General features: G+C 38.6%; 2 protein-coding genes across 3 annotated transcripts in view; one reads left to right on the top strand and one right to left on the bottom strand.

Moving 5' to 3' along the window:
• Positions 1-13,273, top strand: part of LOC135834330 (serine/threonine-protein kinase unc-51-like) — a 62,124-nt gene extending 48,851 nt beyond the window's left edge. For both annotated transcript variants that reach the window (XM_065348183.1, XM_065348182.1), the window contains exon 12: positions 12,483-13,273. The gene's annotated coding sequence lies outside the window, so the exon portion shown is untranslated. The remainder of the gene's footprint in view (positions 1-12,482) is intronic.
• A 254-nt stretch (positions 13,274-13,527) lies between these two features.
• On the bottom strand, positions 13,528-16,204 carry LOC135834327 (uncharacterized). Its single transcript, XM_065348179.1, has 2 exons — positions 16,040-16,204; positions 13,528-15,778 (listed from the first exon to the last, which is right to left on the bottom strand). The coding sequence occupies exon 2, from the start codon at positions 15,739-15,741 to the stop codon at positions 13,753-13,755; it is 1,989 nt and encodes a 662-aa protein (XP_065204251.1). The 5' UTR covers positions 15,742-15,778; positions 16,040-16,204; the 3' UTR covers positions 13,528-13,752.
• Positions 16,205-16,207: the final 3 nt, after the last annotated feature.

The raw sequence follows: 16,207 nt of genomic DNA, 5'->3' as shown, positions 1-16,207 counted from the left end.
TGGCAAAGTCATGCCTGATCGTTCTCAACTTATTGGTCCAATAATCTACTGTTTGCATGAATTGTGCCATTGTAATATTGTTACATTGGACTGAGAGGGTCAATTTTCATTTTCCAGGTTCAAATTGTACGGCTGGTGGTGAGCGTTTCAAGGAGTGTGTGTGTAGACATATACATATGTACTAGATATAAATGGTTGTGGGCAGCCTTGTTAGGTTAAGTGTCTGTCCATCGTCATCTATCATCAAAATTTTACTACCATCTGGATTCTTGTGATTTCTTGAAAAATTGAATTCTGTTAGCTTAAGTACACGCATCCACGGATTGTTCTGTCCTGGCCATGCTGGGGAAAAGTGTGCGGAGTACTACTCATCCCTGCGACACCACCCATTCAGTCATAAAGAGGGGTAGCCGTGATAGGCTGGCACATGGAGTACCGGATGCGTTTTCCATCTAGTAGTTGATAGTGTAATACTATTTTCTGCGACCTTAGTTCCGGTTGATCAAAGATATGGAGCAGGTGTGGTTAATGTTAGCCCTACGAATCGCAACATTGCCATTCCTGCCATCGAGGATCAGACCTGCCGCCCTCGGATCGCCAGATCTGCCTGCGATCCAAGCGCATGATGTGTAGTTTGTGTGAGTGATTTTAGTTATACATAATGTAGTAGAGAGATTGGGACTGATGGGTGCAATTTTTTCATTTCAGACACAATTTTAGAAGGGAATTGGGTTTATGATGGTTAGTGATTACGAGTAATTTAGATTAATTTAGATAAATAGTTTAATAGATACTTACATTGGGAGATTGCTGCTGAGGTTATGCCTCATGTTTTCCCCAATTTTTTCCCCAACAATCCCCTCTTCCCCCAAAATGCGCTATTATTATGTGGCTGCATTGGGGCTGAGGGGTACAATTTTCTTGTTTCAGATTCAAACATGGAAGGGATTTAATGTATAAGGCTCGGAGTGGGTAAACTGATTGGGGCTGATGGGTGTGATTTGTTCATTTCATGTTCAAATTTGGAAGGGATTTGGGCTATGATGGTTAATGATTATGAGTAATTTAGATTAATTTAGATAAATAGTTTAGTAGATACATACATACAGTGAGTAATTGCTGGCAAAGTCATGCCTGATTGTTCTCAACTTATTGGTCCAATAATCTACTGTTTGCATGAATTGTGCCATGGTAATATTTTGTTACATTGGACTGGGATGGTCAATTTTCATTTTCCAGGTTCAAATTTGGAAGGGATTTGGTGTGAGATTCTTAGTTTTCAGAAGTAATTTAAGTTATTAATTTAGTACAGTACATATATGGAGTGGGTAAACTGATTGGGGCTGATGGGTGTGATTTTTTCCATTTCAGGTTCAATTTTGGAAGGGATTTGTGCTATTATAATGGTTAGTGATTATGAGTAATTTAGAATAATTTAGATAAATAGTTTAGTAGATGCATAAGTTACATACAGTGAGTAATTGCTGGCAAAGTCATGCCTGATCGTTCTCAACTTATTGGTCCAATAATCTACTGTTTGCATGAATTGTGCCATTGTAATATTGTTACATTGGACTGAGAGGGTCAATTTTCATTTTCCAGGTTCAAATTGTACGGCTGGTGGTGAGCGTTTCAAGGAGTGTGTGTGTAGACATATACATATGTACTAGATATAAATGGTTGTGGGCAGCCTTGTTAGGTTAAGTGTCTGTCCATCGTCATCTATCATCAAAATTTTACTACCATCTGGATTCTTGTGATTTCTTGAAAAATTGAATTCTGTTAGCTTAAGTACACGCATCCACGGATTGTTCTGTCCTGGCCATGCTGGGGAAAAGTGTGCGGAGTACTACTCATCCCTGCGACACCACCCATTCAGTCATAAAGAGGGGTAGCCGTGATAGGCTGGCACATGGAGTACCGGATGCGTTTTCCATCTAGTAGTTGATAGTGTAATACTATTTTCTGCGACCTTAGTTCCGGTTGATCAAAGATATGGAGCAGGTGTGGTTAATGTTAGCCCTACGAATCGCAACATTGCCATTCCTGCCATCGAGGATCAGACCTGCCGCCCTCGGATCGCCAGATCTGCCTGCGATCCAAGCGCATGATGTGTAGTTTGTGTGAGTGATTTTAGTTATACATAATGTAGTAGAGAGATTGGGACTGATGGGTGCAATTTTTTCATTTCAGACACAATTTTAGAAGGGAATTGGGTTTATGATGGTTAGTGATTACGAGTAATTTAGATTAATTTAGATAAATAGTTTAATAGATACTTACATTGGGAGATTGCTGCTGAGGTTATGCCTCATGTTTTCCCCAATTTTTTCCCCAACAATCCCCTCTTCCCCCAAAATGCGCTATTATTATGTGGCTGCATTGGGGCTGAGGGGTACAATTTTCTTGTTTCAGATTCAAACATGGAAGGGATTTAATGTATAAGGCTCGGAGTGGGTAAACTGATTGGGGCTGATGGGTGTGATTTGTTCATTTCATGTTCAAATTTGGAAGGGATTTGGGCTATGATGGTTAATGATTATGAGTAATTTAGATTAATTTAGATAAATAGTTTAGTAGATACATACATACAGTGAGTAATTGCTGGCAAAGTCATGCCTGATTGTTCTCAACTTATTGGTCCAATAATCTACTGTTTGCATGAATTGTGCCATGGTAATATTTTGTTACATTGGACTGGGATGGTCAATTTTCATTTTCCAGGTTCAAATTTGGAAGGGATTTGGTGTGAGATTCTTAGTTTTCAGAAGTAATTTAAGTTATTAATTTAGTACAGTACATATATGGAGTGGGTAAACTGATTGGGGCTGATGGGTGTGATTTTTTCCATTTCAGGTTCAATTTTGGAAGGGATTTGTGCTATTATAATGGTTAGTGATTATGAGTAATTTAGAATAATTTAGATAAATAGTTTAGTAGATGCATAAGTTACATACAGTGAGTAATTGCTGGCAAAGTCATGCCTGATCGTTCTCAACTTATTGGTCCAATAATCTACTGTTTGCATGAATTGTGCCATTGTAATATTGTTACATTGGACTGAGAGGGTCAATTTTCATTTTCCAGGTTCAAATTGTACGGCTGGTGGTGAGCGTTTCAAGGAGTGTGTGTGTAGACATATACATATGTACTAGATATAAATGGTTGTGGGCAGCCTTGTTAGGTTAAGTGTCTGTCCATCGTCATCTATCATCAAAATTTTACTACCATCTGGATTCTTGTGATTTCTTGAAAAATTGAATTCTGTTAGCTTAAGTACACGCATCCACGGATTGTTCTGTCCTGGCCATGCTGGGGAAAAGTGTGCGGAGTACTACTCATCCCTGCGACACCACCCATTCAGTCATAAAGAGGGGTAGCCGTGATAGGCTGGCACATGGAGTACCGGATGCGTTTTCCATCTAGTAGTTGATAGTGTAATACTATTTTCTGCGACCTTAGTTCCGGTTGATCAAAGATATGGAGCAGGTGTGGTTAATGTTAGCCCTACGAATCGCAACATTGGCATTCCTGCCATCGAGGATCAGACCTGCCGCCCTCGGATCGCCAGATCTGCCTGCGATCCAAGCGCATGATGTGTAGTTTGTGTGAGTGATTTTAGTTATACATAATGTAGTAGAGAGATTGGGACTGATGGGTGCAATTTTTTCATTTCAGACACAATTTTAGAAGGGAATTGGGTTTATGATGGTTAGTGATTACGAGTAATTTAGATTAATTTAGATAAATAGTTTAATAGATACTTACATTGGGAGATTGCTGCTGAGGTTATGCCTCATGTTTTCCCCAATTTTTTCCCCAACAATCCCCTCTTCCCCCAAAATGCGCTATTATTATGTGGCTGCATTGGGGCTGAGGGGTACAATTTTCTTGTTTCAGATTCAAACATGGAAGGGATTTAATGTATAAGGCTCGGAGTGGGTAAACTGATTGGGGCTGATGGGTGTGATTTGTTCATTTCATGTTCAAATTTGGAAGGGATTTGGGCTATGATGGTTAATGATTATGAGTAATTTAGATTAATTTAGATAAATAGTTTAGTAGATACATACATACAGTGAGTAATTGCTGGCAAAGTCATGCCTGATTGTTCTCAACTTATTGGTCCAATAATCTACTGTTTGCATGAATTGTGCCATGGTAATATTTTGTTACATTGGACTGGGATGGTCAATTTTCATTTTCCAGGTTCAAATTTGGAAGGGATTTGGTGTGAGATTCTTAGTTTTCAGAAGTAATTTAAGTTATTAATTTAGTACAGTACATATATGGAGTGGGTAAACTGATTGGGGCTGATGGGTGTGATTTTTTCCATTTCAGGTTCAATTTTGGAAGGGATTTGTGCTATTATAATGGTTAGTGATTATGAGTAATTTAGAATAATTTAGATAAATAGTTTAGTAGATGCATAAGTTACATACAGTGAGTAATTGCTGGCAAAGTCATGCCTGATCGTTCTCAACTTATTGGTCCAATAATCTACTGTTTGCATGAATTGTGCCATTGTAATATTGTTACATTGGACTGAGAGGGTCAATTTTCATTTTCCAGGTTCAAATTGTACGGCTGGTGGTGAGCGTTTCAAGGAGTGTGTGTGTAGACATATACATATGTACTAGATATAAATGGTTGTGGGCAGCCTTGTTAGGTTAAGTGTCTGTCCATCGTCATCTATCATCAAAATTTTACTACCATCTGGATTCTTGTGATTTCTTGAAAAATTGAATTCTGTTAGCTTAAGTACACGCATCCACGGATTGTTCTGTCCTGGCCATGCTGGGGAAAAGTGTGCGGAGTACTACTCATCCCTGCGACACCACCCATTCAGTCATAAAGAGGGGTAGCCGTGATAGGCTGGCACATGGAGTACCGGATGCGTTTTCCATCTAGTAGTTGATAGTGTAATACTATTTTCTGCGACCTTAGTTCCGGTTGATCAAAGATATGGAGCAGGTGTGGTTAATGTTAGCCCTACGAATCGCAACATTGCCATTCCTGCCATCGAGGATCAGACCTGCCGCCCTCGGATCGCCAGATCTGCCTGCGATCCAAGCGCATGATGTGTAGTTTGTGTGAGTGATTTTAGTTATACATAATGTAGTAGAGAGATTGGGACTGATGGGTGCAATTTTTTCATTTCAGACACAATTTTAGAAGGGAATTGGGTTTATGATGGTTAGTGATTACGAGTAATTTAGATTAATTTAGATAAATAGTTTAATAGATACTTACATTGGGAGATTGCTGCTGAGGTTATGCCTCATGTTTTCCCCAATTTTTTCCCCAACAATCCCCTCTTCCCCCAAAATGCGCTATTATTATGTGGCTGCATTGGGGCTGAGGGGTACAATTTTCTTGTTTCAGATTCAAACATGGAAGGGATTTAATGTATAAGGCTCGGAGTGGGTAAACTGATTGGGGCTGATGGGTGTGATTTGTTCATTTCATGTTCAAATTTGGAAGGGATTTGGGCTATGATGGTTAATGATTATGAGTAATTTAGATTAATTTAGATAAATAGTTTAGTAGATACATACATACAGTGAGTAATTGCTGGCAAAGTCATGCCTGATTGTTCTCAACTTATTGGTCCAATAATCTACTGTTTGCATGAATTGTGCCATGGTAATATTTTGTTACATTGGACTGGGATGGTCAATTTTCATTTTCCAGGTTCAAATTTGGAAGGGATTTGGTGTGAGATTCTTAGTTTTCAGAAGTAATTTAAGTTATTAATTTAGTACAGTACATATATGGAGTGGGTAAACTGATTGGGGCTGATGGGTGTGATTTTTTCCATTTCAGGTTCAATTTTGGAAGGGATTTGTGCTATTATAATGGTTAGTGATTATGAGTAATTTAGAATAATTTAGATAAATAGTTTAGTAGATGCATAAGTTACATACAGTGAGTAATTGCTGGCAAAGTCATGCCTGATCGTTCTCAACTTATTGGTCCAATAATCTACTGTTTGCATGAATTGTGCCATTGTAATATTGTTACATTGGACTGAGAGGGTCAATTTTCATTTTCCAGGTTCAAATTGTACGGCTGGTGGTGAGCGTTTCAAGGAGTGTGTGTGTAGACATATACATATGTACTAGATATAAATGGTTGTGGGCAGCCTTGTTAGGTTAAGTGTCTGTCCATCGTCATCTATCATCAAAATTTTACTACCATCTGGATTCTTGTGATTTCTTGAAAAATTGAATTCTGTTAGCTTAAGTACACGCATCCACGGATTGTTCTGTCCTGGCCATGCTGGGGAAAAGTGTGCGGAGTACTACTCATCCCTGCGACACCACCCATTCAGTCATAAAGAGGGGTAGCCGTGATAGGCTGGCACATGGAGTACCGGATGCGTTTTCCATCTAGTAGTTGATAGTGTAATACTATTTTCTGCGACCTTAGTTCCGGTTGATCAAAGATATGGAGCAGGTGTGGTTAATGTTAGCCCTACGAATCGCAACATTGCCATTCCTGCCATCGAGGATCAGACCTGCCGCCCTCGGATCGCCAGATCTGCCTGCGATCCAAGCGCATGATGTGTAGTTTGTGTGAGTGATTTTAGTTATACATAATGTAGTAGAGAGATTGGGACTGATGGGTGCAATTTTTTCATTTCAGACACAATTTTAGAAGGGAATTGGGTTTATGATGGTTAGTGATTACGAGTAATTTAGATTAATTTAGATAAATAGTTTAATAGATACTTACATTGGGAGATTGCTGCTGAGGTTATGCCTCATGTTTTCCCCAATTTTTTCCCCAACAATCCCCTCTTCCCCCAAAATGCGCTATTATTATGTGGCTGCATTGGGGCTGAGGGGTACAATTTTCTTGTTTCAGATTCAAACATGGAAGGGATTTAATGTATAAGGCTCGGAGTGGGTAAACTGATTGGGGCTGATGGGTGTGATTTGTTCATTTCATGTTCAAATTTGGAAGGGATTTGGGCTATGATGGTTAATGATTATGAGTAATTTAGATTAATTTAGATAAATAGTTTAGTAGATACATACATACAGTGAGTAATTGCTGGCAAAGTCATGCCTGATTGTTCTCAACTTATTGGTCCAATAATCTACTGTTTGCATGAATTGTGCCATGGTAATATTTTGTTACATTGGACTGGGATGGTCAATTTTCATTTTCCAGGTTCAAATTTGGAAGGGATTTGGTGTGAGATTCTTAGTTTTCAGAAGTAATTTAAGTTATTAATTTAGTACAGTACATATATGGAGTGGGTAAACTGATTGGGGCTGATGGGTGTGATTTTTTCCATTTCAGGTTCAATTTTGGAAGGGATTTGTGCTATTATAATGGTTAGTGATTATGAGTAATTTAGAATAATTTAGATAAATAGTTTAGTAGATGCATAAGTTACATACAGTGAGTAATTGCTGGCAAAGTCATGCCTGATCGTTCTCAACTTATTGGTCCAATAATCTACTGTTTGCATGAATTGTGCCATTGTAATATTGTTACATTGGACTGAGAGGGTCAATTTTCATTTTCCAGGTTCAAATTGTACGGCTGGTGGTGAGCGTTTCAAGGAGTGTGTGTGTAGACATATACATATGTACTAGATATAAATGGTTGTGGGCAGCCTTGTTAGGTTAAGTGTCTGTCCATCGTCATCTATCATCAAAATTTTACTACCATCTGGATTCTTGTGATTTCTTGAAAAATTGAATTCTGTTAGCTTAAGTACACGCATCCACGGATTGTTCTGTCCTGGCCATGCTGGGGAAAAGTGTGCGGAGTACTACTCATCCCTGCGACACCACCCATTCAGTCATAAAGAGGGGTAGCCGTGATAGGCTGGCACATGGAGTACCGGATGCGTTTTCCATCTAGTAGTTGATAGTGTAATACTATTTTCTGCGACCTTAGTTCCGGTTGATCAAAGATATGGAGCAGGTGTGGTTAATGTTAGCCCTACGAATCGCAACATTGCCATTCCTGCCATCGAGGATCAGACCTGCCGCCCTCGGATCGCCAGATCTGCCTGCGATCCAAGCGCATGATGTGTAGTTTGTGTGAGTGATTTTAGTTATACATAATGTAGTAGAGAGATTGGGACTGATGGGTGCAATTTTTTCATTTCAGACACAATTTTAGAAGGGAATTGGGTTTATGATGGTTAGTGATTACGAGTAATTTAGATTAATTTAGATAAATAGTTTAATAGATACTTACATTGGGAGATTGCTGCTGAGGTTATGCCTCATGTTTTCCCCAATTTTTTCCCCAACAATCCCCTCTTCCCCCAAAATGCGCTATTATTATGTGGCTGCATTGGGGCTGAGGGGTACAATTTTCTTGTTTCAGATTCAAACATGGAAGGGATTTAATGTATAAGGCTCGGAGTGGGTAAACTGATTGGGGCTGATGGGTGTGATTTGTTCATTTCATGTTCAAATTTGGAAGGGATTTGGGCTATGATGGTTAATGATTATGAGTAATTTAGATTAATTTAGATAAATAGTTTAGTAGATACATACATACAGTGAGTAATTGCTGGCAAAGTCATGCCTGATTGTTCTCAACTTATTGGTCCAATAATCTACTGTTTGCATGAATTGTGCCATGGTAATATTTTGTTACATTGGACTGGGATGGTCAATTTTCATTTTCCAGGTTCAAATTTGGAAGGGATTTGGTGTGAGATTCTTAGTTTTCAGAAGTAATTTAAGTTATTAATTTAGTACAGTACATATATGGAGTGGGTAAACTGATTGGGGCTGATGGGTGTGATTTTTTCCATTTCAGGTTCAATTTTGGAAGGGATTTGTGCTATTATATAATGGTTAATGATTATGAGTAATTTAGAATAATTTAGATAAATAGTTTAGTAGATACATAAGTTACATACAGTGAGTAATTGCTGGCAATGTCATGCCTGATCGTTCTCAACTTATTGGTCCAATAATCTACTGTTTGCATGAATTGTGCCATGGTAATATTTTGTTACATTGGACTGGGATGGTCAATTTTCATTTTCCAGGTTCAAATTCGGAAGGGATTTGGTGTGAGATTCTTAGTTTTCAGAAGTAATTTAAGTTATTAATTTAGTACATATATGGAGTGGGTAAACTGATTGGGGCTGATGGGTGTGATTTTTCCATTTCAGGTTCAATTTTGGAAGGGATTTGTGCTATTATATAATGGTTAATGATTATGAGTAATTTAGAATAATTTAGATATTTATGTAGTTCAGCAGATACCGGCATTGGGTGATTGCTGCCGAGGTTGGCCACGAGATTGCCCAATTTTTCCCCCAACAATCCCCTTTGCCCCAGAATGCGCTATCATTATGTAGCAGCATTGTGGGCTGAGGGGTACAATTTTCTGTTTTCATTTTCAAATTTGGAAGGGAATTTGTGGTATAATGATGCTTAGTTTATCCAGGTAATTTAGTTATTAATTTGGTATACATAATGTAGAGTGGGTAAAAACCGATTGGGGCTGATGTGTGCGGTATATTTCCTTTTCAGGTTCAATTTTGGAAGGGATTTAGTGTATGATGCTGAGTTTTCATCAGTCAGTTAGAGTGGGACAATTTTCATTTGTCTGGTTCAAATTTTGATGGAACGCTTTATTTCCTTTTTGTGATTGTGTTTTCACTGTTGTGTAGGTGGAGCTGGTGGTGAGTGTGTTAGGGCATGTACATATATAGGATCGAACGGTTGTGGGCTGTCTTCTTGGGTTAAGTGGCTTGTCCCTTGTCATCTATTATGTAGGGTTGTTTGAAAGTTTGTCTTCTGTTAGCTTGGGAAAACGCATCCGCGGGTACGGGCTCTTGCCCAAGGATCCGTCAGTCAGCAGGGCTGGTGAAAACTGTACAGGGTGTCAGGGGCTGAGATTCGTTCCTAACGATTCGAGGGAAACCTGGCACTCACCCCAGCGAGGGGTAGTCGTAATAGGCTGGTACAGGAATTAGCGTTTGCGTTTCCCGCACTCCCCGTAGTTCCGGTTGATCAAAGATGTGTGCTGTGATGGTGTATGTCACCCTCACAACCGTGATATATCCATTTCAGCCATCGAAGATCACACCTGCCTGGTTGGATCGCCAGATCTGCCTGCGAACCAACCGCACGCAGTAAGTGGTGCACTCTAGGTTTTGCAACACTTGCTTGCGTGAAATGTGAGTTTTTTTGTGAGAGAGAAATTTCAGTGGCTGCCCGGTTTTGTCGCATCGGTCAACTTGCCAGACAGGTGAGTGAGGATGCTTAGTTTACAGGGGTAATTTAGTCAATAATTTATGTATTATAATTATGTATACAGTGGGTAAACTGATTAGGGCTGATGTGTGTCAGTGATTTTTCATTTTCAGGTTCGAATTTGGATGGCATTTGGGGGTGGGGGGGACAGTGGTTAGTTTTTACAAGTAATTTAGATCAACTTAGATATATGTAGTTTAGCAGATACATTGGGTGATTGCTGCTCAGGTTGTGCCTTGAGATTGCCCAATTTTTTCCCCAACAATCCCCTTTGCCCCAGAATGCGCTATCATTATGTAGCAGCATTGGGGCTGAGGGGTACAATTTTCTGTTTTCCGGTTCAAATTTGGTTGGAATTTGTGGTATAATGATATGCTTAGTTTATCCGGGTAATTTAGTTATTAATTCAGTAAACATAATGTAGAGTGGGTAAACTGATTGGGGCCGATGTGTGCGATTTTTCCTTTTCAGGTTCAGTTTTGGAAGGGATTCAGTGTATGATGCTGAGTTTTTATTAGTAATTATTTAGATAAATAATTTAGTAGATACATGCATGCATTGAGTAATTGCTGGCAAAGTCGGGCCTAATCATCCTCAACGTATTGATCAGATGATCTGCTGTTTGAGTGAAATCTGCCATTGTTATGTTGTTACATTGGAGTGAGTGGGACAGTTTTTCATTTGTCAAGTTCAAATTTTGATGAACGCTTCATTTCCTTTTTGTGATTGTATGGTTTTTTCATTTTCACTGTTGTGTAGGTGGAGCTGGTGGTGAGTGTGTTAAGGCATGTACTCGTATATAGGATCGAACGGTTGTGGGCAGTCTTCTTGGGTTAAGTGGCTTGTCCGTTGTCGTCGATTATGTAGTATATCAACCCACAACCATACATTTTCCAAAATTTCACAACAACCTGGAGTCTCGCAATTTCTTGATAGTTTGTCTTCTGTTAGCTGAAGAAAACGCATCCGCGGGTAAGGGCTCTTGCCCAAGGATCCGTCAGTCAGCAGGGCTGGTGAAAACTGTACAGGGTGTCAGGGGCTGAGATTCGTTCCTAACGATTCGAGGGAAACCTGGCACTCACCCCAGCGAGGGGTAGTCGTAATAGGCTGGTGCAGGAATTAGCGTTTGCGTTTCCGTCCAGTGGTTTCTGGTCTGACTGTCTCGCACGCCCCTAGTTCCGGTTGATCAAAGATGTGTGCTGGGATGGTGTATGTCACCATCACAATCGTGATATATCCATTTCGGCCATCGAGGATCAGACCTGCCTGGTTGGTTCGCCAGATCTGCCTGCGACCCAACCACACGCTGTAAGTGGTGCACTCTAGGTTTTGCAACACTTGCTTGCATGAAATGTGAGTTTTTGTGTGAGAGAGAAGTGTCAGTGGCTGCCTGGTTTTGTCGCATCTGTCAACTTGCCAGACAGGTGAGTGAGGATGCTTAGTTTACAGGGGTAATTTGGTCAATAATTTATGCAGTATATGTATTACACAGTGGGTAAACTGATTGGGGCTGATGTGTGTGATTTTTCATTTTCAGGTTCGAATTTGGAGGGGATTTGGGGGAACGATGGTTAGTGTTTACGAGTAATTTAGATCAATTTACATATATTATGTAGTTTAGCAGATATGTACATTGGGTGATTGTTGCTGAGGTTGGCCTCGAGATTGCCCAACTTGTCCCCAAACGATCCCCTCTGCCCAAGAATGTGCTATTATATTGTAGCAGCATTGGGGCTGAGGGGTACAATTTTCTGTTTTTAGGTTCACATATTGGGGGTATTTGTAGTATGATGCTTAGTTTATGAGGGTAATTTAGTTATTAATTTAGTTTATGGAGTGGGTAAACTGATTGGGGCTGATGTGTGCAATTTTTCCTTTTCCTGTTCAAATTTGGAGGGGATTTGTGGTATGCGGGGTTAGTTTTTACAAGTAATTTAGGTCAATTTAGATATAGTTTAGCAGATACATTGGGTGATTGCTGCTCAGGTTGTGCCTCGAGATTGCCCAATTTTTTCCCCAACAATCCCCTTTCCCCCAGAATGGGCTATCATTATGTAGCAGCATTGGGGCTGAGGGGTACAATTTTCTGTTTTCAGGTTCAAATATGGAAGGGATTTGCGTAGTAGATATGATGCATAGTTTATGTGGATGTAATTTAGTTATTAATTTAGTATATGTACATACTTATAGAGTGGGTACTGATTGGGGCTGATGTGTGCAATTTTTTCTTTTCAGGTTCAATCTTGGAAGGGATTTTAAGCATGATGGTTAGTTTTAGATTAATTTAGATATTTATGTAGTTCAGCAGATACCTGCATTGGGTGATTGCTGCCGAGGTTGGCCTCGAGATTGCCCAATCTTGACCAGTGCTGATGAGTAATTGAGTATGATTCATTAGTACACACATAGTGTGATTGTATTAGGGGCTGATACCTGATGGGTACAATTTACTCATTTCGGGTCTCAATTTAGGAGAGATTTGGGGTGTGATGATTCATAATTTTTTAGTATTCTGTAGAATACTGCCTAATGAATTGTAATGTTTCAACGGATTTCAATTGAATGTTTTTTCTCGTGATGTGGATATTGGTAGATACCTGTTACCTACTTACTTATTGTATTTGTTCTAAATATTTTACCTACGTATATAAATATCTAATATATATTTTTTTTTGCCATGTTTCATGTAACATGCTCATTTCGTCTACCAAAATCGACGCCGGCGGAAAAAGTGGTTGATTTCATAATGTGAGCTGTCTAATTCCAAACTAACAATAAGTAATACTTCAAAGAAGAGAAGACCGAACTTTCATAACGATTCCAAACATCGTGGAATACCACGCAGAGAACACATTTTTGCGAGAAACAACAAGTCAACATCTCTTCTTACTCAGAGGCTCATTTAAATTTAAATTTTTTGCATTTGTTATGTATACATAGTTTCATTACTGAGGTACCTAAAACTTGTATTGCAGATGAAATGAATGTTACCTTAAATACTGTCCAATATAGAAGTACGCAATTCAGATAGTAAGATCAATGAGGTTCAAAAAATGTCATTGTACATGTCTCGTACATACTTTTCGAAAAGATACGAACATGTATGCATGATATTATGTATCTGACCATTGTTCGTCATTGTTGTGATTATTTCAGTATTCTGCTTTTTTTGAAGAAAAATAAAAATTGCTTGTTATATGTATGTAGAACATGGCGACACCATTGACATTTGATGACACGAAATACAATTTACTATGGCAAAAAAGTTGAAACAACGCTATATAAAAATACAAATTTACTTCCAAAAGAAAATGCGATATCAAAAAATGAAAAGTATGATGATAATAATAACAATAATGAATGTAACATAATCATGAATTAGGTATTTTACCTACTTATCTTTGATAATTTGGGTACTCAGATAAAAAACGAACAATCATTTTTTCATAAGTAAAATACCTACTTACTTTTAATATAAAAGCAACCATAAAATGCAAAACCATTCTCACTTCGAAGTGTACTGTTCGAACCCATCAAACTTTTTTTTGACCTCCGCGATTTTCTCAGGCGAGGAAAACAACCATTCTAAAAATTTAGCGAGATCAGAGTACAACCGGATCAAAGTTTCTCGTCCAAAAGACCCATCACCCAGAACAAAAAAACGTTGCTCTTCGTATTGTGTTATATTTCGAACGATTTCATCAATAGTGACAGTTCGTTTAAATTCTGAGATTTTGTCGTCACTTACTAAACACCATCGCACGAAACTTGCAAAGCTGTCCGTATCAAATGTAAAGTGAAGATCCTTTCCAGTTGACAGGACATTTACCAGAGAAGGCATAATATGAAGTTTAAAATTGATCGTCGCTTGCTCAGACTTCGCAAATAAGTCGACAAATTGCATCGCTTCCTTAATATGACTCAAAGCGACACATCTAGCTAGAATTACGATCGTTCGAGGTGCCAACAAGATCTGATTTTTAAGATCAGCGGCGAGGTCGACATCGTTACAAGTATTCTCGATAAACGTACTCAGCGAATTAATATTTTTGATGAGGTACATCGTTCTGCCATAGTCCACACCATCAGTGCTATGGAGAAAATTTACATAATCAGTTAATAACTTGAGCTGCGAAGCGAAAACAATTTGCTTTTCTATTTCGAAGTAGCAAAAGTTCCAATATTCGTTCAATTTTTCGAACTCGTACATTTTCAGGTATTGCAAACATACTTGACTTATGTTTTCGTATTTAGATAAATTATTCTTTCTAAACAGAAGCATTTCCGTTTCGTTCTGGCAGCATAAGGTGATAAATCGTTGCAAATCTTCTGTTCTCGTACCGGGCAATATTATACGCCAATTTTTGTACCAAAAAGTACTTCTGGCTTCCAATGGTGCATCTTTCAGCACACACCATATGAGCCAATTATCTCTACCAATACTCCTATATTCGACATTACTTATTATAAATAAAGATTGGTCAAGTAAAACATCTTGTATAGCAATCTGTTTTAAATGATCTGCAGAAGTGTTCCAAAAGTCGTAAGAAAAATTCTGGTCCGTCCAAATGCTACCGGAGCCTTCAGTCTGTTTTTTAATAATCTCCCGTACTGCGCAAATGAAATCTGTATGGCTTACTTTATGTTTAACATATTCCCATGCTGCTAAAATGCACAAGCCTCGCATGTTCGGGCAAGAGTAGTGAGGATGAAATGAAGTATTTAATAAAGTACACATGAAACTATCGCCACTTTCAGTCGTTAATGTCATCAATGTTTTCAATTCTTCCTCGCTCAATGTGGCAAGTATATGCCTACAGAATACATGCCCGTTGCATCTGAGTAAATATGCTGCACTTGGTATTCGATTTCCAACTTTCAAACGGTTCCAAAAGTACTCTACGGGTGTCCAATTGTAAAAATTCAGACATTCCAGTTCATTTCCATCGATAGCAACGTAACCATAGTCGAGGGGAACTTTATGAAGCTGATTTCTTAAACGGCAAATCCAGTAATACAGTAGAGGATCGTCGCGAAAAACAATATCATTCAGGTCGAAGTGTTCTGACACAGATGGCCAAATTTGTATTATATGATCCTCGAGGCAATATCTACACGCTATCTCGAACTTCTGAACATCGCTGGTTTCTTCGCAGAACATGGCTTGTTTCGCAACTCTGTCGTAATTTATATTTCCATTAAAATCGCAAATTACAGCATCAAAATCAACATCCTCCGTACCATCGACGGGTCGATAATCCCACGAATATTCAATGTTGTCAAAATATCTTTCGACGATGGGAAGAAGGGTAGATGGCAGATAAGGGAGTTCGCCACGTACTGAAATCGCTTCCGAAACGTCATCGTCACTTGAAACATTTTCATTAATTGCTTTACGAAATAATTTCGCTGCAACTGCAATGGATGCAATATCTCTGAGAGCTGGCGGACTTGGAAAAACAAGGTCGTAGATATTGGCCAATACATTAGCCATTTCGAGATCAAATTACCATCGACGCGAAAAGTGAACCCTGGAACAGAAATGAATCATTGATTTAATATATGAAGAAACCAAAGTATCGAAACCCGTTCAAAACTGATTATTTTAGAAGGAGTTGATGAGTGAAAAAGTAAACCCCAACATTTCCAATCCATCTCAAATGATCATTTTTGAACGGATTTCGATCACAAATGGCTTAAAATGATCGTAAAACGTTCAATTTTTCAAAAATGAGATTGTCGTAGCTCATTTTTGCTTCATTTTAGAAATACAGGCTATTTTAGCGACTTACTTTGCGCATGAAAATTGGCAAATTTCAGCTAAACATTTCAACTGAAATATTCGATGAATAATTATAATATTAACTTTATTTCAAAGCTTGAAGTTTCTATTTTCGAAATATCATTAATTTATTTCAAAATATGTCTTACAAATAGGAGTAAATCGAATTCAAAAAATA

The sequence above is a fragment of the Planococcus citri genome, chromosome 2 (genome assembly GCF_950023065.1).
Source record: "Planococcus citri chromosome 2, ihPlaCitr1.1, whole genome shotgun sequence".
In the NCBI taxonomy this organism is placed as follows: domain Eukaryota; kingdom Metazoa; phylum Arthropoda; class Insecta; order Hemiptera; family Pseudococcidae; genus Planococcus; species Planococcus citri.
Note: the sequence above shows the minus strand (reverse complement) of the source record. Positions and strands in the feature narration are given on the sequence as shown.